The following is a 23114-nucleotide window of genomic DNA, read 5'->3' as shown; positions in this document are numbered from 1 at the left end:
CGCGGGGGAGGGGGGGGGAGGGATTATAGGGCCGCAACAATGAACGCACTATCGCGTTCGACAGCGCATACTTCATTCCCATCGCCACTCTCGCGAAGATATACTGTCGTTTCATCACTACTCGCAACCTGATCCGTCACCCAAACACACCATCTGGGTTCACGCTCGCTTCAGCGCTGAACGCAATAAGGCATCGTGCCTGCGCGAAGAGAGGAAGACCAAGGACGAGCAGGCACTGAGAACGGTGGGAAAGACTTGGGCGCACTGTGCAAAGACGGACTTCATCACAGTAGATTACTGGGCTGCTAGTTTTTGATACTGAACACAGTGCGACATGGTATCAGCGCGAACAGACCAGGACGAGTTCGTACTCCTGTTTCTCTACCGCCTTCTTCGTCTAGACCCTCTGTATAGGTTAGTAAATCATACCTATTTCTCTCAATTTCGGCTGTCTCGAACTGATGAAGTCTTCGCTGTTGTCTTTTAAAACGGTGGTTGTTAGGTGCGGAGGCACCAGGTTTCGCGCAGCATATGTAGCTTTCGCGATTACGTGACCACACTGAGCACGAGGCCCGCGCCTCACGTCTCCTTCCACCTTCACCGTTGTCGGGTGGGGCTTACAGCTTTAACGGGAAGCCGTCGAACAACATCATACGCCTGTCACAAAAGCATCTACAATACCTTCAAGCCCTTCTTCGCCGATTTCGCTCGCATGGAGGCTTAAGTAGAGCTGGAAAGAAACGTCTCCGTCAGCTATGCCAAATGCAGGAATTATGTAAACTTCGTATTTTCTTTGTTTCCAGTATAGCTTTACCTGTTTATTTTGGTTTCACACCTGTTTTTCATATGTCGCAGCGGAGTCTTGCTGAAAAACATACGGCCTTCTACGTGCTGCAGCAGTAATCCAGGGCTTCACAACCATGTGCAATACTTCTGCATGAGTAACTGCGCGGACTCTGGAGTTTGTAAAGGAAGCACTTGGCTCTGATTAGGCAGCTCGCCTCGGTTTTCTCGGACAAGAATTGTCCTCTGCGTGTAACAGAAAACTTGTACCGAAGGTGCTCATGAAAGGTACGTCTGGTAGTGACCTCATCTGCCTAAAACTCCTTTACGAGGGTCTTCAGTGGCTTGCGAGGTGCCTCATTAATGATACCTTGGACGCGACTGGTAAGTTCCGGCATGCTGAGAGTGCCAGAACGATGGTAATGTCGTTTCCTGTTCGAAGCAGTGTCCACGTCACTCTGACAGCCTCCAATTCCTTCCGTACTTTGACAGCGAATCACTGATCAACCTTCAAGAATGTATTGCGTGTAGGCAAGGAGACTGTGACTGCACGACTTCAAGGAGCCCTTAAATGTTTTTGATGGAAATATTCCAGTGCAACAGATCTGTGGAGGTTGTCTTTGTGGTTATTCGATTCAGATTTTAAAGCTCTGCGTAGAACCTATAGTTTAGAAATAATTTTTAAAAATCGCTGCTCGCAGTAGCTCGCAACCGATTGGGGCGACACACCTCACCGCACGTTCCCTACCCCGATGATGCCAGTGGGCAGAAGAGCCAGCCTTCAAGCTCGCCTCGTCTGACCACTAGTGTCATCGTGGTAGGGGACGCGCGGTGAGGTGTGTCGCCAGAATCGGTTGCGAGCTACCGCGAGCAGCGATTTTGAAAAATTATTTTTAAATTATAGGGTCCCCGCAGAGCTTTCAAATTTGACACGAGTATCCCAAAGGCCACCCCTACAGAAAAGGCCACCACTGGTATATGCCCGTCGAAAATAAGAAAATATTTCAGGGTCCCTAAATTTTCTGCGTTAGCCAAAGTTCTGGGATCCATACTTGCAGTAAAAAAGGATTTGTAACTCTGATGTCGAGGATGGTGTGTCACCTTTAATGTGTGCTCTCAAATACTGGCCGCATCCCTGCATATCTAGCGATACAACACCATGAACAGAAAAAAGAGATCGATCGAAAAGGATGATGACATCCAACTTTCGCTCAAAGAACGCGAGTATGGGGCCACTCAGGTTCACTGGCTCTAATGCAGACCTGGTCTTTTCCTCGGTGCTATGCACGGCTGGAAAGAAGAGAAGACGGAAAAAGGAACGAAGGAAATGAGTAGAGAGATTTTTATTTACAAAAAAAAAATAGCCGAACAAGCAGCGCTGACGGTCTGCTGGCATCGATTCTTACTGCAGTCCTGTATCACCGGAAGTGGTCTTGGTGGCCTGCTTCGTGAGGAAGATCTAAATCCCCACTATCACACACACAATTTTAACACTGCTGTTAACACTGGTGTTTTCTGTATGTACAAAGACTGCCTGTGTGCCGGAAGTGCAGTTCATTGTATCATGGATGAACAAGGTGTACTTGTGCCGAATTCGGAACATGAGATCGATGTGAAGCACCCCTGAAAAAAACCATTACAGTGACTGCACCTTTGCGTTGTTGTGCACTTGAATACACGGTCGTGAGCTTTAGTCTCAATTGGTCAGGACGGCGCACCACTCAATTTGAAGTGCTTAACCAGAGGAGTGAAGCTTATTCTTGGCCAATATTCAGTGCCGTTCGCTCAGACGAGCCTGTGCTTCACAGTGGTACGCAGTTATTGTACTTTGCGACGCAAGTGCGTTTAAAACAGTCCCTACAGTAGCTCGAGAGTCTATGCATGCCTCGAGAAAATCAAAGCCACGACGACGGACAGGACGGCGGCCAAACTAGAGCCTGTTTGCGCAGCAGTGTTTCCGCTGTAGCCGGGCACAGAGTTTTCAAAGAAGGTGTTGAGGAACTTCTGAGCTGGCTCGATGCTGACACCTTCGCACGCCTTGGTCACGTTTCGGGACAGCTGAATGCACTTTGGTAGCTCAGTGCGGAATGTTCTGGAATGAAGATCATTGAAACGAGTAAATATCTGCACTGAAAGACCCAAAGGTAATTAATAATATCACTCAGAAATTTTTCGAACCAACGATCAAGTCCAGGATCCGAAGACTGTGTCCAGGGCTGTGGAATATTCTAAAGTACTTGCTTTTATACTTGTATGGGGTTCAACTTCCCGAAACGACTTAGGCTATGAGCGACACGGTAGTTAAGGGCTAAGGATAATTTCGACCACCTGGGGCACTTTAACGTGCGCTGACATCGCACAGTAATATTGTAAAGCATTAAGTACTGTTGTGGAAATACTGAAGCTAATGGTCCGCTGTTTCAATGCGTAGCAAAATCTTTCTTTTAAAGTCTGTCCATCGCTCGCATCAAGTAGTCAAGTCTGCCATAGAAAACCAATGCCTAACGTTTTTGAGGATAGCAAAAATGGTAATAGCAAAAAAAATGCAAGCCTGCCGTGGGGAGATCTGGGAATATATTACTTTACTTTTACTTTTTACTTTGCAATCTTAGATAAACGAAAAAAATGTGTTCATCTAGTATTTCCTCGTGAAAAGTGCTCTTCTACAGAGTTTCTGTGCAAGAGTTCAGGCTTTATACGTTTTGGGTACTGCCATACCTTATTTATTCATTTATTTAGTATAAAAATAGGGCCATAAGCTTCAGAGAAGAAAATATGCACATGCTCGTAATGTCGTCCGGCATAACCGTCATAAACATAAAAGCCCTCTGTGTGCGACTTTCGTTTACGATGAGCCTTGCAATGTATGACCTTAATTCGAAGGTGGCCGGACACGTTCGTACAGCAGGACATAATTCTTCTATTAGAACAACCGCCTTGGATTATGCTTGCTCAGATGACCCGGATCTGCTACGAAGAATGATTACGGTGCTGATGAAACTGTGTTTGGTATTGCACGTGTGTTCTGCTGCTCGTAATTTCAAAGACGGTTATTTTTGGAGACGTAGGAAGCAAGGCCTATTACAAGTATTGGGTAATGTTTCTTACTGCAGTAGTTTTCACGTAGCATGGGATAACACTTTGATGATAATTCAACGGGCATACCCTTCGACTTCAGGATAATCAGGTTACACTGATACGCACTATCTGTGTATAGAAGCAAGTATGAACGGGGAAATGTAATTTGTGTAGCATGAGGCAGCAGTGTAAAAACCGTTAAATATATTCTCGTAGACTGCAGAGCTGTACTACATAATATCAAAGGGGACATACTGTGCCTTCAAGTAGCTTTGGATTTTAGATATAATAAAAAATAACACTTCAGCTATAGAGCTGATGTGCTCGCGCCGCTCGAATGGAAGTTGATAAAGACGACGATACAAAAACCCACCTCGAGAGACTGGCAGTTCAGCGCACGGGTGTTGTGCGGCGGTGATGGCGCAGTGCTCTAATGAAGCGGCCAGCAAAGCTGATCTGCTAATCCGTTCGCGCCGTCCTGGGTTCGAAGCCGACTTCGGGAGCAATTGTGTTATGAAATACTATTTATCTTCCTTTCTTAATCATGTCAAGTGGGTTTTCGAACTGTCTTGCGAGGACAGCGACAAACACCTTATTTTCCGCCTCATGAGCTATTTAATGCTCTCGCATTAAAAGGCACTTGTGACATGTATTTATTCTGAAGCGGGCGAGCAGCACACCATCAGTAGTCAACGTATTATTTAATGTGCCCGTAACATGCGCATATTATGGTTTGTAGCGTGCATAAACCCGCAAAACATGGCGATATACAAACCTTCGTGCTTACGCGCATTCGTTGCCCTTCGAGACACAGCGTAAGCCCAAATAAAAGTGCCGAAGAGAAGCTGGGGCGGGTATGCGAATATCATAACTTAGTCGGAAGAAATGACAAATTAGGTGCTGCGTTGGCAGTATTTTGTATCACGACAGCCCGCAGACCACATAGTTGATCAGTATCACGCAGCTCCTTGCTTGCGCTAGTATCCCATGAAATTTTGAAAAACGTTATCTAAAAGAATTTATCGCTCCTTAGGACCCAGACGAACCGATAATGGGCTAAGGAGAAAGTGTGCAAAAAAAAGTATTTTCAGTTTCTTTCATGTCCTGTCGAGGCAGTCTCTCTTAACTCTGGCTTTAAAATTGAAGTTCTAGGACACAGGTATCGGTGGTTTGCACACTCTTCATTGAACAGGGGCCTCACTCGAAGCGACATTGTTCCTTCTGTAAACCAGGTATTATCTGAGAGCTGTGCAAACAGATAAAGATGAAAAAGAAAAGACGCTCTTACTCCAAATCCTCCGACGTCCGCTTCGAGGTGAAGAAGTCTAGGCGGTTTGCCGTCAGATGGATGCGTTCGACGCAGCTCACGAACGCATCTTGTCTCCAGCACTCATGCATCTCCGGCACCTCTGCACAAGGGAACCACATATCTAATTGAAGCATGTACACATTTCACGAACTTACAGGGCTATGAACAAAACATGAGCCGGCTATGAGGGCGATAAATTTGACTGTTGCGGAGAAAATGAGATGAGTCTTTTATTCCCCAATATATTCAGATTCTGATTCTTCGAATTTCGGCAGTGCAATTAGGCAAAATGTGTCACAGTTATAGATCGCTGCGAGTCCTCATACCGCTATCAGTGTGGTGGCGAAGCGCCAAGCGATGCACCACAGTACCGGCAGGTGGCTGCTTGAAACACAACCACCGCTAGGGCTTGTCAGACACAGGTTGCTCTTCCCGAGCAATGCTAGAAGGAGTAGCTACAGCAAGCTACACTTTTGCACAGACAGTTCTTCGGGAGGCTGTATATTTTTCACGTAGGCCTGCTGTTGTTTGAGTCCTTTTCTTGTTAGTCATTTTCAATTCTTCTGCACAAATCTTCGTCCGGCTTAGGAGACTGACACGGTTGACAGGTGACAGGTGGAAAGAGCCAAATCTCCCTAAACACCTCCCAGCGTGTGGATGCTTCACAAATACGCCGACGCCGCCGGGCAGCTGTAGTGCTTGAGTACTTATACGATGGGTACCAAACGGCGAGCAGAATCGTCCGTTGTCTTTTCCCCTGTCACTTCGCAGCCGGCCTAGAGGGAGCTACCCGTCCGGCGGCACTGTCCGCTCATGGTCGTATTCTACGGAGCAGAAATGTGTGCTTTCGCACTGACACGAATGTAGTAAACGTCCTCGGTAGTTTTTCGCCTTTATGGCCGTCCTGACGCTGTCGCATTAAAAGATATATTGCGGTGCATGGCTTGAGCGCTGGAGGGGTGGCAGAAAGGAGGAGCCGACAATCAACTCGAAGCGCGGTTGAGTATGACACGATTACTATCTGTCAGTGTTGTCGGTAACGCGTTACAAGTAACGGTGTCACTGGTAACGCGTTACTTTTTTCGGTAACAGTAACGTACTCGTTACCATTTCGGAACTGTAACGGGTAACGTACTTACGTTAACATTTTTCGGTAACTTGAGGTGTCGCGTTACTAGTTACTTTTTATTTCAACTGTCCCCCTCTGCCTCTTATTCAGAAAAAAAAACGCCAAAAATGATGTTGCAAATGAACAACATCTATAGGTGCTCTCGATGCCATTTAAGCATTTCTGTATTGCGACATAATTTCCGCGTAATTTCGTAAGCAGAAGAACACCAGAATTGCTGCAAATTTGTTCAGTTCAGCTATTTTTTCTTTGTGAAGTTAGAAATATGGGAAATATGAGCTTTTAAAATTGTTATCTTGAGTTCTTACAGCGAAGACGCATTGATTAAAATTTATCGCAATGGAGTAACGGCAAAGTAATGTGCAATACTTTTTTTCGGTAACGGTACTTTTTTTCGTAGATAACGTAGGGCGCTGGCGCGTTCTTTTGTTTAGCGTAACGAGGGACGCATTTAGTTAAATTTTTTCGGTAACGCCTACAACACTGCTATTTGCACGCTCTGAACGAAGCATGCGAAAGAAGGGACGTGCGCCGACGCCAAACATAGGGTGAAGTCACGAGCCGCCACGGTTCGAGGCATACCGTTGCAGCCGGCAGTGGTTTGGCTATGTAGAACGCGTTCCCGGTGGTAAATAGCTTTCGAACCACCGTCGTCATAACAGCCTGCCTACGCCCACTGCATGACAGAGGCCTCTCCCGAGGACCTGTAATTAGTGCGAGAAAATTTCGCAGCCTCATCTGCCCTTTTGACTCTGTGCCACTCGGTGCTAGGTTGACGTTTTCTTGGAGTTAATTTGATTACCCTAACTCACCATTGGTCAGTTATCCGCTGAGGAGTATCATTCGGCTACAAACAATACAACGCCGTAAAAAAAGGCAGATTAAATAGCAAGTTTAGAGAGGCTGCGATTAAAGGCGTTGCTTAATACGAGGAACATTCTGTGATACAGCCTGGGACACAAGCTGTGCCACAGGCAACGCACGAGCCTTATACCGAGCCTGTGACAGTGTTAATACAAAGTACTCACCACTGACGTCTTCCTATAATCAAAAATAAAGGTAAGATAAACCTGAAAACACGCTTTCGCTGAGCGGCTTGCATTTAGAAATTGAATTTATTCCTCAGGTTTCCGGTGTAGCACAACTAAAAGGAAAAAAAAGTTTAATAGTTTATTCCTCGGACAACGTAAGGAGTTAAGCTGCATTACTTCCGCGCCCATGACTGCTCACTTCCGCAACGTTCACGCAAAGTAACTTCCGCAAAGTTAAAATCACTTTATAGGGTGTCCGTGGACATAAATAGCGACAACGAACTGGAATGCAAGTTTCGGTTCATTTTGATGTGTACTGATCTGGAATGGAAGATCATCTTTAACCCTCTGAAGGTACAGCATAAGCTCGTAAAACGTAATAGGGTGAGAGAAAACGCATTATTCGGAGCTTAGGACTCCGGAATTTTAAAATTCTTGTGCCTGACCCAGCAGGTCGAGCTGGTGAGAGAACTAGAGTCAAACGCGTAAGCCACTTCGCTTTGCTTCGACATTTGCGAAAACCAACCAGCTCGCTTTGTAAACACTTCACGTTGCGAGCGTAATGGTGGGAGCGACTACGGCGAAATAAAACGCATAAAAGCATGTGCTTCATGGAGGGCGCCATATGAGAAAGTGTACTCCAGTTCTTCGCTTTGTGAGTTCGGTTCGATCGTGAGCAGCGCAGTGCACTTACTTTTAAGAAGGGCTCCATCGTTGGCGCAAAGTGCATCTATGGCGGCTGCCAGGGAGTTCTCCACGAGAGTGAGCGCCTTCCTCCTCTCTTCGGGGCAGTCAGGTGCTGCGTGGATGTCTGTGCAGGGCTCTTTCTTGGCACTGAAAGCATTTGCGATGATCAGCTCATGGACCTTTCGTGCAGCAGCTTCTCATTCCGAGCGCGTGAAGCACCAGCTCTATGTATGGGAACCCATCGATGTATCCTGCTCTCTCCTTACACTAGGTTTGACGCGTCTCGCATACGGCGCCACCTATAGCATAATGAGAAAACACGTAAAAAATGGCCTCTTGGAGAACATAGCCTAGAGCAAGGCAGGTGAACTCTATCAGGGACGGTAGAAAACGAGGCAGAAAGATGACATTAGACATTAGGGGGCATTTTGCGGGAATACGAGCGCAAGGCAGGACTCGTTGAAGGCTAAAGTCGTCTGCATAGCACTTCACCCCGCTGACGGTGATGATTATGTTAATGATGGGGAGACATATCAGACTTGTGGAACAGAGCTGAGATTCTGCCATCAGAAGCTAAGGATTGCTTTTTTGAAGCTCTTGAGGAAAGGAGGGAGCCGTTTCCTGACATGAAATTTGGAAGCGCCTGCACTGTACTTCGATAAGAAATCTTTACGTACCGTGGTAAAAAATGATAACCAAGGCGTACTGGACAACAAAGAATAGGAAGAAATATTCAATTCTTTATATCATTCTATGTATTATCCGCTATCTCAGTGTAACATTCTTTTGACAGCAGATCTGATAATTATGCAATGCCTCAACGTAGTTGCGAAGTCAGAGACTTCTTAAAGTTTCAGCGGAATTGATGTTTACAAGTCAGTATGTTCCGATTATGGCCACTGTCCTTACTACACCCAGTGGACTGTGAAGGCCACTCTCATATTTCTCCAATTAACGCTGCCTTGAGTACCCGATGATCTCCTGAGGTCCCTAAGATATCCCTGCATTTATACTGTGGTTACGTTCCATCATATTGTCACGTTGTAGTGACGGTAGTCCAGCGGTCAGGAAGACACCAGAAAGACTCGTAAACGAAGCTCTTTATTTGGGCTGACTTGCGCCCTCAAAAGAACTGAATCACTCGGCGGCGGCGTAAGCAACAGGCGTGCTCGGCGGTCGTCGAACTACGAATGCCTGCCGCTCGCGGCATTGCTCAATTTAAAGCCGGCAAGGAAACTTCCAGATAACAGGTCAAGATCATCTACGGTAATCCGGAAAAACCTAGATGCAGCCTTTCATGGCTGCGAACAATCGAGATTAGTCTGGTCGCTTCTCGCGTCACGAACAAAACGATAACAGTCCTTTCCTGCAGCCTTGAGCATGAACGAACAAACACTACAATGATACGTGGCATTACCCCCCTTCCAAAGAAGCATCGTCTCGATGCTTTAAAATGGAAATAAACACGGACAATGAAAACTTCGAGTCCTTTAGCGTTCATAATATGGCTTCAGGCGTACGACATGTACGACTTCCGGGCGTGTGCGGCGTCGCTGAGATGCTGTCGTGCCGTCGGGGATGACTTCATAGTCGAGGTTACCGATGCGACGGAGAACCTTGTACGGGCCAAAGTAGCGTCGCAGCAACTTTTCACTCAATCCACGGAGGCGAACTGGCGTCCATATCCAAACACGATCACCTGGCTTGTAATGCGTGTCCCGTCGGCGCAGATTGTAGCGTCGGGCGTCGGTGTGCTGCTGGTCTTGAATGCGAAGCCGCGCAAGTCTTCGGGCTTCCTCGGCGCGATGAATGTAGGCGGCGACGTCGAGGTTGTCTTCGTCAGAAACGTGCGGGAGTATTGCGTCGAGTGTTGTCGTGGGCTTCCTGCAGTATACCAGCTGGAATGGGGTAAACCTGGTTGTCTCCTGGACGGCAGTATTATACGCGAAGATCACGTAGGGCCGAATGGAGTCCCACGTCTTGTGTTCGGCGTCGATGTACATGGAGAGCATGTCTGCGATGGTCTTGTTCAGACGCTCTGTGAGTCCGTTGGTTTGTGGATGATAGGCAGTTGTCCTCCGATGGCTTTTCTGGCTGTAGTTTAAAATGGCTTGCGTCAGCTCCGCTGTAAATGCCGTCCCTCTGTCTGTGATGAGCACTTCGGGGGCGCCGTGTCGCAGGAGAATTTGCTCGACAAAAAATTTTGCGACTTCTGTTGCGGTACCATTAGGCAACGCTTTTGCTTCGGCGTATCGGGTCATGTAGTCGGTGGCCACGATGATCCACTTGTTACCTGATGATGAAGTCGGAAAGGGGCCGAGGAGGCCCATTCTTATTTGCTGAAAGGACTTAGTTGCAGGTGGTATGGGGTTCAGGAGTCCGGCTGGTCTAGTCGGAGGCGTTTTGCGTCGCTGACACTCACGGCACGTTTTCACGTAATGGGAAACGTCGGTGGCTAGCCGCGGCCAATAGTACTTCTCCTGGATGCGGTGCAACGTGCGAGCAATCCCGAGATGCCCTGCAGTCGGCTCATCATGACATGCCTGCATAATATCTTGCCTAAGATTCTTGGGCACGACAAGAAGATGTACTGTCCTGTTGGGCGCGAAGTTCTTCTTCAGGAGGGCATTATTGTGAAGGACGAAGGACGACAGTTGGCGTTTGAACCCCCGGGGAGGCGATGCGGTCTTGCCTTTCAAATAATGAACTAGGCTTTGCAACTCAGGATCCGAGCGCTGCTGCTGCGCGAAACTGCTGTCGCTTACCGGTCCTAGGAAAGCATCGTCGTCTTCCTCTTCCGGTGCTGCGTCTACGGGGGCTCGCGATAGGCAGTCTGCATCGGAATGTTAGCGGCCAGATTTGTAGACTACAGTTATGTCGAATTCTTGAAGACGCAGGCTCCAACGAGCAAGGCGGCCGGAGGGATCTTTCAAATTGGCCAGCCAGCAGAGAGCATGGTGATCGCTCACAACCTTGAATGGTCGTCCGTATAGGTAGGGGCGAAATTTCGACGTGGCCCAAATAATGGCGACACATTCTTTCTCTGTCGTCGAATAGTCGGCTTCGGCTCTCGACAGTGAACGGCTAGCGTACGCGATAACTTTCTCCTGTCTGCCATTTTTCTGAACGAGGACCGCTCCTAAGCCCACACTGCTTGCATCGGTATGAACTTCGGTTTCGGCGTTTTCATCAAAGCGCCCGAGCACAGGAGGGGATTGTAAGCGGCGCTTCAGCTCGTTGAAAGCTTCCTCTTGCGGCCTTTCCCATTTAAAAGTCACGTCAGCCTTGGTAAGTTGGGTCAAAGGTTCAGCGATGCGCGAAAAGTTCTTGACGAATCGCCGGTAATAAGCGCACAATCCAAGGAATCTGCGCATAGCTTTCTTGTCATTAGGCTGTGGAAACTCTGCGATCGCAGCCGTCTTCTGGGGGTCTGGACGAAGTCCATCCTTGCTTACGACGTGACCAAGGAACAGCAGCTCCTCGTAGGCGAAGTGGTACTTCTCTGGTTTCAGTGTCAGGCCTGAAGACTTGATCGTTTCCAGCACTATCCGAAGCCTTCTGAGGTGGTCTTCAAAGTTTGAGGAGAAGACAACAACGTCATCTAAGTAGACGAGGCAAATCTGCCACTTCAAGCCTGCGAGCACCGTATCCATTACTCGCTGGAACGTCGCTGGTGCAGAGCAGAGGCCGAATGGCATCACCTTGAACTCGAAGAGTCCGTCTGGCGTGATGAACGCACTCTTCTCGCGATCTCTTTCGTCGACTTCAATTTGCCAGTAGCCGCTCTTCAGGTCCATCGATGAGAAGTACTTAGCGTTGCATAGCCGATCCAGTGTGTCGTCGATGCGGGGGAGGGGGTAGGCATCCTTCTTCGTAATGCTGTTCAGGCGGCGGTAATCGACGCAGAAGTGAAGGGTGCCGTCTTTCTTTTTCACTAGGACAACTGGTGCTGCCCATGGGCTCCTTGATGGCTGGATGACGTCGTCACGTAGCATTTCCTCAACTTGCTTGCGAATAGCTTGGCGTTCTAGCGGTGATACGCGGTAGGGGCTCTGTCGCATTGGTCGGGCGTGTTCGTCTGTGACAATGCGGTGCTTGGCAAGCCGGGTTCTTCGCACATTCGATGCTGATGAGAAGCAATCGCTGTACTTTTGAAGAAGACTGCGTATTTGGTCTTGTCTGCTCCGTGGTAATGCTGGGTTGATATCAAACGTTGGTCGATGGCCTTGGTCAGATGGTTCTACGGGTTGGTCGCGTAGGGCAAATATGTCTCTGATGTCTGCCAGCTCGTCGAGGAAAGCGATCGTCGTACCTTTGTTTAGATGCCGGTATTCTTCGGTGAAGTTGGTTAGCACCACCTGGGCTTGGCCATTTCGGATTTGGGCGACTCCCCTTGCGACGCCCAGTCCTCGATCAAGGAGTAACTGGGTGTTCCCCTCGACGACGCCTTCGGCAGTTTCGACGTCTCCAGTACCTATGCAGGCGAAGACACTTGATCGGGGCGGCACGCTCAGTACTTCGTCAAGGACGTTTAAGGCAACGCGATGAGTCGCTGTCGTCGCTGCAGATATGGCTTTGTCCGTGGAAAGCTTGATCGACTTGGATCGAAGGTCGATGATCGCCCGATGTTCGTTCAGGAAGTCCATTCCTAAAATCACGTCTCGCGAGCATTTCTGTAGGACCAGGAAGGTTGTAGCATAGGTTCGCCCATTTACTGTAACTCTCGCGGTGCAGCGTCCTGACGGCGTAATAAGGTTACCACCTGCGGTGCGGATCAGCGGGCCATCCCAAGTTCTTGTCACTTTCCTGAGTCGGACAGCGAGTGGCCCCCTCATGACTGAGTAGTCAGCTCCCGTGTCGACCAAGGCAGTAACCGCGTGACCGTCGACCGTAACTTCAAGACCACTTGTTCGCGTTCTCGTATTGTACGTTGTCTTCGGTGTCCGATCTCGGCTTCGTCGAGTAGTGGGGCTGCGGTGGGCGTACTCCGACGTTACTTCACTGGGCAGCGGTAAAAGCTTCAAGTCTGGCCGCGTCGTCTTCGTCGGTGTTGTCGTCGTAGTCGAGGTATGGTCTTGAGTAATCGTCGATGGAGGATCTTTGTCATTGCGCTTAGAAGTAACCTCACCTCCAGAGGCTGCTTTATTCAGTTTAACCTTCGGGGGCTGGGGGAGCGTCCACGCACGGCGTAACCTCGGTTAGGAGATACAAAGCGTGGTGACGATGGCGACGGAGAACGTGACAGGCGGCTCGGCGATGAGCATCCTTTCCGACGCAAAAACTCCTCGATTTCGGCTGGCCGCTGGCCGGGTCGGAGTCGTGGAGCGTCGTAAGAGAACCCTCGGATGCCCAGTCTTCTGTATGGGCAGTGGCGGAGGACGTGACCGGCTTCGCCGCAGTGAAAGCATAGTGGGCGCCGCTGGTCGGGAGTTCTCCACTCGTCGCATTTCGTCGGCTGAGTGCGACGCTCGTAGGTCGGGCGGGTTGGGGCAAGAGGGCGGCGGTCCAGCGCAGCTGGCTGAGAGCGATAGGGGCTTGGGTCCCGTCGTCGAGGGGCAGGACGGCGCACAGCAGCGGCGTAAGTCATGGCTGGAGGCTGCAGGGGCTGCGTGGGTGTCGGCACCACACCCAAGGCCTGTTGAACCTCGTCCCGGACGACGTCAGTGAGCGATGAAAGTTGCGGCTGCGTTCCCGTTGGCAGCAATCGTTGGAGCTCTTCTCGCACAACTTGACGGATAACCTCCCGCAGGTTATCGTTGTTAACGGTGTCCAGGCAGTTTGCTGAGAAGACGCGCTGCTGACGGTCATATTGGCGGGCTCGGGCGTCGAGGGTTTTTTCCATTGTGGATGCCTCTTCTACGAATTCCGCGACGGTTTTCGGTGGGTTGCGGACGAGGCCGGCAAAGAGTTGCCCTTTAACTCCTCGCATAAGCAACTTCACCTTCTCTTCTTCCTTCATGTTCATGTCGGCACGCCGGAAGAGACGCTTCATCTCCTCAGTATACACTGCAACGGTCTCGTTTGGGTGTTGTATGCGAGACTGTAGCAGCTGCTGGGCTCTCTCCTTTCGCACGACGTTTGTGAAGGTCTTCAGAAGCTGTTCCTTGAAGGTTTCCCAGTTGGCAAGGCTGGCTTCCTCATTCTCGAACCAGACTCTTGCTGGTCCCTCCAGGGCGAAGAAGACGTACCTAAATTTCATGGCATCGTCCCAGTTGTTCAAGACAGCCACACGGTCGAACTGCTCCAGCCATTCTTCGGGGTCGGCGCCAGGCGAAGCGTCGAAGGTTGGTGGCACCCGGGGCTGCTGCAGAATGATTGGAGTGGTCGTCTGGGACAAGGTCATGATGGACGTTGGTACTTGCTTTCGCTTCCGGGTAGGGTCCGGCAGGGTCCCGAACTCAGGTGCGTCCCCTTGCAGGCGTCGGCTTGCGCGGTGGACTTGACTCAGGTCCTGCGGTAGATGACTCAGGGGCTGGCGTCATGACTTGTTGGGGGTGTCCGGAACATGAAAGGCTACCCAGCACCTCCACCAGATGTCACGTTGTAGTGACGGCAGTCCAGCGGTCAGGAAGACACCAGAAAGACTTGTAAACGAAGCTCTTTATTTGGGCTGACTTGTGCCCTCAAAAGATCTGAATCACTCGGCGGCGGCGTAAGCAACAGGCGTGCTCGGCGGTCGTCGAACTACGAATGCCTGCCGCTCGCGGCATCGCTCAATTTAAAGCCGGCAAGGAAACTTCCAGATAACAGGTCAAGATCATCTACGGTAATCCGGAAAAACCTAGATGCAGCCTTTCATGGCTGCGAACAATCGAGATTAGTCTGGTCGCTTCTCGCGTCACGAACAAAAACGATAACAGCCGTTTCATGCAGCCTTGAGCGTGAACGAACAAACACTACAATGATACGTGGCAATATTCCGCCTGTGCTTTCATGCACTGCGTGAAAAATCTGAGCATGAAAAGTGTCCCGAGATGTTTCATTACCCAAAACTCGCTCTACGGATGCGGTGTCTAACTACTGGCTGCTGTTGTTCACTAGCATTTCATGCAAAACACTGAAGAACACTTTACGCATGCATATGATTGCTCACATCAAGCGATTCAATCTCCTGGAATGCGCCAGCATGACCTCTTTGAGGGTTTGTAATTCGGCTTACAATTACCTGAATTTGCGCATGAATTGGTGGAAGTTTGACGTTCGTACTAACATTGATTACATTTTTCTTGGCTCTAGGAAAGTTTTTGGTGTTTTTCCGCACAAATTGTTAATAACGAAGCCTTATGGTTACAAACTGGATAGCAAAGAGTATGGTAGATACGGGAATCAGAAACACATCCACTTGTTGTCGCGTAACGAGTCCTAATGGCTCCCTGCTCGGCATCTTTATTTTGACTTTGAATGATATCTTTGGTAGGGTGACTAAGTAATTTACTGACCAGTACAGAAAATAACTGATTCCAGAGTTCTACCAGCAGATGTAGAACACTTTTTGATTTTGGAGGGTGTGGAAAATGAATATTGAGTTAAAAAAAAACAACCGAACATACGCCCATTGAAGGTCTGTTCAGCCATATTACATAGTTTACACTATAGACGCTGTGCCATAGAAAAATCTTCATGACTACAAACATTTGGGCGCAAACCACATATCAAGTCAAGCTTTGTGCAGACATATTTACTTTGCCGTATAGAAAGCTGTTGAAATACATGCTTTTTTGTAAACCAGTTTCTAACCTTTCCTGTTGTCTAAAAGAGAGGCTTTAGTTCTGAAATGTTCGCTCCATTTTGTAATACCTCTTCGCTACCTGTGGTTCTGATGCCATGTCATGAAGTTTTAAACATGAAGTTGTCCAAACCAGGCTACTGTTCTTGTTGGCCTTCGAGTATGTATGACACATAGTAAGAGGAGCTTGGAGCGTCGAAAACTGACCAATACAAGAATATGGCTTCGACTTAAGCTGTCGTACAATGTAACGGATGATAAAACACACAAGAAGGTAAAACTTCTTCCAACGGCCAGGTTCTAAATAGCGCTACACCAGTTACGGCAAGGTATTTCATGCTTACGTCTGCGCCTGACGACAAGATAGACTGCATTTATCTCATAGCCTGGGTGCTCTACAGGTATCCTGCGAACAAGTGTGCCTTGCCCATCACAGCACTGCAACTTAAAGGGTGGACTGACTTTCAAGGCCAAATTTGCGCTGCAAGCACCAGCCTATCGGGATTCCGACGCACCATCGTCATGACCGTTGCCATGCTGCACCACATAGGCGGGAAGCAGATAACGGCAGCCAGGCCACTGCTTCTATGATTTCAGTGCTGCTAGAAACGGCGTGATTCTAAATACTCAGTAAAATGCTGAGAACAACAGCTTTACATTCGCAATAAAGCTGTTATTTATTCAATGGTGACAAAGAGGACGAATTGCTTTTTGTGACCCCTTCACGAACCAAACTCGTTAACCTTTCGAACCTTCCGCACTTTCTGAAGTCAAGCAACGCGTACTGGCTAAGCCTATCAGCTCTGAAAATCCAGAAGCAATCAGAAAATTTGACGCGTTTCATCGCTCAAAATGTGTGGCGCGGGCATCTTCAGATAAAGAGAAAGATACGTGCGCCTTTCGTTTGGCATGAATGTAGCGGCAACGACGAATTGGTGGTGAATCTAGAGGCCCCGCTTTGACTGTCGCCGCCTTGTTGCCCGGCGGGCGGAAGTCAGACGCCGCCCCGCCCCGATTGGTCCGTGCTGCCAACCAGCATTGACCGCTTCCGGCGTACATATCAAGCCCGGCTTGATCGACGACGAACATCCGCCAGACGCCAGACGGATGCCGCCGGGCGGCCGTTCGCCAGTTTTGAAGCGAAAAGCTTCACTACCCGCACCATAGCTGCCCTTCGCGTGAGCCGTCGGAGCCAAGATTTGCCACGGCTGCGCATGCGCGAAACCGAGTGACGTCACGCGCGGCACAAATAAAAAATAAATAAAAGACAAACAGTGCGCCAGGAAACACTCATATCTCGGTGGACACCCGATCCGCGCCTTAAGAGAAGGAAAATGAAAAGAAAATTGGTTTAAGGAAAGGAAACGACGCTTGTCTCTCTCATATCTCGCTGGATACCCGAACCGTGCCGTAACGGCCTTAAGGGAATTGAAATGAAATGAAAATTGGTTTTAAGGAAAGGAAATGCAGGTCTCTCATATCCTGGCGCATACCCGAAAGGAATGGACACCACAGTACGTGTCTCTAAAGCAACCTTCTAACACAGCACAGTATTCACTGCATGCGCGTCTCCTCCCTCGCCTCCGTACAGGCAGTGTGTGACGGCCGAACACCTCCACCGTTATCGTGGTGCTCCCAGTGCATTGTGCGCGCCAACTGCGACAGCCATGACGTCAAACCAAACATAACTGCAGCTTTTCGCTTGTATATCCAGGCTTAACCAGAGAAGAGCTTCATGTGGCTTAACCCCATGAAGAGGAAACTCGCTTCATGTGGGTCGGCCTTAACACAACCTAGCGACAAGCACAAACTTGTTTTTAGTCACACCTGTCGTACTTTTTTATAGCTGATAGGCATAGGCATTGCTGATAGGCATTTGCTTGCGTGCTCTGTCGAAGCCATGCATGGCGTGCGTTGAATAACTCGGGTACGTCAAGAGCACCTAGGCAAGGAACGTTAGGATACAAAAGCGCACCACTTCTCGTTCAGAATATGATACCGCGCTTATCGTTACGCAAGTGGCTGACCGCAAAAGTCCTTAGGCGGCAGCGAGCTATTGCTGTGCAACCTGATATTGCCGGTGGCGTTTTGTGGCCTGATGGGTTCGTTGTGCGTTTTTGTTCTGTGTCCCGTCTGTGTTTTTTGCGCTGTTACTTGAAGAGGAAGACAGTGGCTGTGATAACAGATACAAATAAATGTAAAGAGAATTCGGAGCAACTGAAGACATTATGCGTAAAAAGAAATATCTGAGCGATTCGGGAAGAACGAATACAATTTTCCATATTTATGGAATGGCATGATATCTCACAAGAGAACATTTACTTATTTTATCTATTCAAGAATACTGCCGACTGCCTATTGTTAGTTATAGCAGGAGTGGTACAAGATATGAAATTACAAAAATTGGCAAAAAAAGGAGGGATTAGGTGAGGTGATACGGCTGTTAACAATGAACCAATAGTTTAAGAGCAAACTTATTGGTTGGTTTATGGGGTTTAACGTCCCAAAGCGACGAAGGCTATGAGAGACGCCGTAGTGGAGGGCTCCGAAAATTTCGACCACCTGGGGTTCTTTAACGTGCACTGACATCGCACAGCACACGGGCCTCTAGAATTTCTCCTCCAAAGAAATTCAACCGCCGCGGCCGGGATCGAACCCGCGTTTTTCGGGTGAGCAGCCGAGCACCATAACCACTGAGCCACCGCGGCGGCGTCTAAGAGCAAAGTGAATACAAGCAAATGATACAACGTCGAGCAATTAAGGAGAACAGCAAGGAAAGTACACTGCACACTAGACACATAAAGCGACACATGTGAAGAAATAGCGCGCAAAAAACATTCCCGCGATAAACTGTTGCTAATGGCAGATGGAAGCCGGTTCCACTCGGAAATGTTGCTTGGAAAGAATGAAAATGAATAGGCTTTAGTCCTGCATTTTGGCATCAAAACTCTCTTCTCATGTTTGCTTCAGGTGTGGCGAGTTATGTTATATTGCATGTAGCTGTCAAACTTCAGTTTTGCTTTATTATACATTATGTTGACTTGAGTCGACATTAAGTCGACTAACAAATGTAATAAATACAGCAGGACATGATTTAATAAATACAATTCATTGAGCAAACTAAGCAAGGAAGGAAACTAAGAGCTCGTCACCGAAGCCTAATAGTATCAGGAAGCGCATGAAATTTTCAGGTGGTTTTATAACAGCTGGAAACTGTAGTGACTTATCACGGTTTGAACTTACCTGCAGACGGCCTTGACGGCGCCGTCAATGTCGTGTGGTGTTTCTGCGTCCTCAATTTCTTTGAACATTCCTCCCAGACAGTCAATAACTTTTTCCTCCTGACATGAGTTGTATTGGTCCAGCACAGCAGCATCTGCGAAATTCGTTCACCGATAACAAATTTACCACGCGTAGTAAACTCGTCCACATTGTTGCTTGCCCTTATGAAAGGTCTGTAAGATAGTGTGTTCGATGCTGTCGTTCAAAAAGGTTTCGGTTTATTCGGGCTTAACGCCCCAAAGCGACCCAGGTTATGAGGGACGCCGTTGTGAAGGGCTCCGGAAATTTCGACCACCTGGGGTTCTTTAACGTGCACTGACATCGTACAGTACACGGGTCTCTAGAATTTCGCCTCCATCAAAATTCGGCCTCCGCGGCCGGGATCGAACCCGCGTCTTTCGGGTCAGCAGCCGAGCGCCGTAACCACTGAGCCACCGCGGCGGGGCCATTGAAGAAAAAAAAAAAGGCCGCAACCGTAACTGTCGATATGTTTCAGTATGTACGGATTAGTACGCACTTACGCTCCCAAATTATATAAATTTGAAATCAATCCAGAAAGAGCGAGGGTAAGGGAAGATTTATAGCGGAAAACCTCAGAGTGAGCGGCCTAGTCGAAGAACGCCTGGCCTAGCACTGATAAGCACGTTCGTATTGAGAGGATAGGGGCGTAAACTTAGTCACCCGGTTCATGGGGGCGAAAACGCAGTTTGTGCATGAAACAAAATCAAGCCATGCTTTGTGACCTGAAAAGCGAGAGAGATTTGATTTTGGCCGCGGCGTCGAATTTCGGTGGATGCGAAATTCTAGAGGCACGTGTACTGTGCGATGCCAGTGCACGTCAAAGAACCCCAAGTGGTCCATGTTTTCGAAGCCCTTAACAACGGCGTCTCTCATAACCTCAGTCGCTTTGGGAAATTAAGCCCTCATGAAGCATAACCCTTCCTGATGCGTTTGTAATTACACTGCAGTCACGGAAAGTTTCAATGTTTTCAAGACGGGCATATCATCCCGTGCGGATAAGCGTCGGCCTACCCCTTAGCGCAAAGCTAGGACAAGCCGTGGCACGCAGCAACACGTAGCGAACACGGCTACGAATGATTTATGCGATTGTCATGCACACAAGTGACAGGTTCAGCTACAACCGTGGCTACTACTCGAGCCTTGTAGTGGACTCTGACTGGAAGCTTTAAGATGAATGGCATAATCAGCAAAGAACCATGTTTGAGGTTTCATGGCTGTGAGCGGCGTTTATTTTTCTTCTTTCTTGTATGAAGGACAGCAAGACACTATAGCAACACTGCACTTGGACCAAGAGGCTACAAAAAAATCAGCCATGTATACAATAACGCTTAAACTTGGGCTTGTTGGTTCACATCCGCCAGCCGCTACCGCATCGAACAAATGTGTCAACGTCTCGCCTTCATGCCTTATTTACTCATACGCTATAATGCGCAGGCATCAACAATGAACAGAGTTAATGTTCTCGGCGCCGCATATACACGCTTTACTCAACTCTAATGTCCAACCCGTGGTATCCGACATAATGGCGAAGTATTATTTTGTCATAAAGGTTGAGCAGCTCCGAAACCTCAAGAGATCACTGGTCCACTCTAATGAGCGATCGCATGCAGCACGCCTGAAGCTGCGGCGCATTTCGCAGGAATTTATTTTTGAAACAAGCGCCCCTCACTACTTTGACAAGGAAAAACAGGAAGTTCGGCGAATAGTGGACCTAAGTCATTGAAGGCACCGTCTGGCCCCATTCTCAAGGCACCGTCTCGATTTTTGCTGCCGAAAGTTCGACTGGCTTCTCTGCACAGGACAAGTTACTTAGCTGGCATACTACGCTGTTTCGTATAATGAGCAACGGTAGAGAACATCATGTATTTTTCTACTTGCTCTCACTACACTTTTTCTTGCGCCTTGAAATCGTAAGTGAACCGAATATAAATGCCAGTTAAAACCAGCCTGTGAGGGGAGGCTGCACTTTTGTTTGCAGTAAGTTAGGATTTATTGGTCTCAAAAAATATACAAAACATCATAAATGTACAGACGAGGGTCCCAAAGTCATATACTTCACTGGGACCCTCAATAAATCAATAATACAAGAAATGATTAGAGCACAGTTAGCGCATAAATACAAAATATACAAAATATCAAATCAATACTTCACCACAAAAACAGAGTCAAAAATCACAATAACGCAGGCAATATACACAAAAAGAGAATAACACATCAGCATTCGAATAAAGACACTTTGAGCTTACTTTTGAATTAAGGCAAGGATAGTGATGTTTTTAGAGTGGGTGGCAATGTGTTCCAAAATGAAATTGCTTGAAAAGATGACGTCGATTTACCATAATTGGTAGGGATTTTGGGGAACAGAAGATTTCTTTTACAGTGCGGGGAACGGCATCATCATCAGCATGACTACGCCCACTGCAAGGCCAAGGCCTCTCCCATGTCCCTCCAGTTAACCTTGTCCTTTGCCAGCTGCGGCCACTTTATTCCCGCAAATTTGTTAATCTCGTCCGCCCACCTAACTTTCTGCCGCCACCTGCTACGCTTGCCTTCTCTTGGAATCCACTCCGTTATCCTTAAGGACCAGCGGTTATCTTGCCTTCGCATTACATGCCCTGCCCAAGCCCACTTCTTGCTCTTGATTTCGACTAGGATATCATTAACGCGCGTTTGTTCTCTCACCCACTCCGCCCGCTTCCGGTCTGTTACCATTACACTTGTCATTTTTCTTTCCATAGCTCGCTGCGCTGTCCTTAACTTGAGTTGAACCTTTTCCGTTAGCCTCCATGCTTGTGCCCCACAGGATAGTACCGGTAAGATACAGCTGTTGTGTACTTTTCTCTTGAGGAATACAGCATGCAGGGTGTCTACTCAAACCACCTCAAGAAGTCGCACTACCTGGCTTATAGTGCAATTCATTCTGCTGCGTCGGAAAAATAAGCTAACGAGGCGAGAACTGGCTCTAAGACCAACCGAGATCTTCCGCAATATTTAATTGATCTTGAAGCCTAATAAAAAAAGTGACTTGCAATATGCCACTGTTTTTTCTTCACAGTGCACTCGTGCCTCCCTAATTGTGCCAGAGCTTTCTACGGTCGTGCATAGAATTCGCAGACGATGTTTGGCTGCCTTGCACGCACGAATGAATAATGACTCGCTGTGAGTAGAACCCTTGTTTCACATCAGGCCGGGGAATATCATCGAAAAGGCGAGGAACCTCACCTGCCAAGGCGACAGCGAAGGCCAAGACCGCTACGGCGTACACGGGTGTGATCTCCATGTTGAGCGCTCTGGACAGTTCCCCAAGCTGGAGCTAGTGCGCAATGAAGCGTTCTCCTATGAAGGGCTCGGAGGCAGTTCCCGCCCTTTATATCAATGACCCAGATAGAGGTCGGTAAGTGGAACATCACACCTGATAAGCACTCCTTCTTGGCAAGTGGTGCACTTATTTTATCGCAGTTATCAGCGTCTGTCGACGCCAGCAGGCTTTTAAACCCAATGCATTGACGTCATGATAAGCGAGCCGGTCGTGCAATACCCATCCAACCTCGGCGCATGTTTGCTCCAAGGCAGACGCGAGCTGCGCAGTTATTCGGCCGGGACGTCGACTTTGGCTTCTATAACTGCAGTATATCATCATGAAGCTATGTTACATGCGTTATAAGTGTCTAAAAGCTGCGCTTATACGTATTTTACGATGCTAGTGGTAATTTCTGATACGTTGCCAACTTGGGGTTGCTAGACCTCAGTTCTGAACTTCTTTATTCTGATTTGTGGAAGTACCCGACTTTCTTTCCGCTAATTGTGTATCAGCCTATAAACAGTTCCCCATGTACTTCCAAACTGATGCGAGTTTAGTTTAGTTTATAGAGGTTTAATGTCCCAAAGCAACTCGGGCTATGAGGGACGCCACAGTGACGGGCTCCGGAAATTTCGACCACCTGGGGTTCCGTAACGTGCACTGACATCGCAGAGTACATGGGCCTCTAGAATTCCGACTCCATCGAAATTCGTCCGCAGCGGCCGGGATCGAACCCGTGTCTTTCGGGTCAGCAGCCGAGCGCCATT

General features: G+C 48.4%; 1 protein-coding gene across 1 annotated transcript; it reads right to left on the bottom strand.

Annotated features, from left to right (window-relative positions):
* Positions 1-2111: 2111 nt before the first annotated feature.
* Positions 2112-22427, bottom strand: LOC149344150 (uncharacterized). The gene is made up of 5 exons (XM_089546169.1): positions 22269-22427; positions 18987-19119; positions 8025-8164; positions 5150-5270; positions 2112-2875 (listed from the first exon to the last, which is right to left on the bottom strand). Exons 1-5 carry the CDS (start codon positions 22324-22326, stop codon positions 2659-2661), a joined length of 669 nt encoding a protein of 222 aa, XP_089402295.1. The 5' UTR covers positions 22327-22427; the 3' UTR covers positions 2112-2658.
* Positions 22428-23114: the final 687 nt, after the last annotated feature.

Source organism: Amblyomma mixtum, chromosome 5 (genome assembly GCF_055824585.1).
Source record: "Amblyomma mixtum isolate Tamu chromosome 5, ASM5582458v1, whole genome shotgun sequence".
NCBI classification, from domain to species: domain Eukaryota; kingdom Metazoa; phylum Arthropoda; class Arachnida; order Ixodida; family Ixodidae; genus Amblyomma; species Amblyomma mixtum.
The sequence above is the reverse complement of the archived record's forward strand: the minus strand, read 5'-3'. Positions and strand labels throughout refer to the sequence as shown.

Excerpts from the sequence above, each read along its gene's own strand:
- LOC149344150 (XM_089546169.1), bottom strand. The coding sequence starts at position 22,326 with ATGGAGATCACACCCGTGTACGCCGTAGCGGTCTTGGCCTTCGCTGTC. Across the intron at positions 19,120-22,268 it reads CTTCGCTGTCGCCTTGGCAG|ATGCTGCTGTGCTGGACCAA; the intron begins GTGAGGTTCCTC and ends CGAATTTCGCAG. Across the intron at positions 8,165-18,986 it reads GCCGTCAAGGCCGTCTGCAG|TGCCAAGAAAGAGCCCTGCA; the intron begins GTAAGTTCAAAC and ends AAATGCTTTCAG.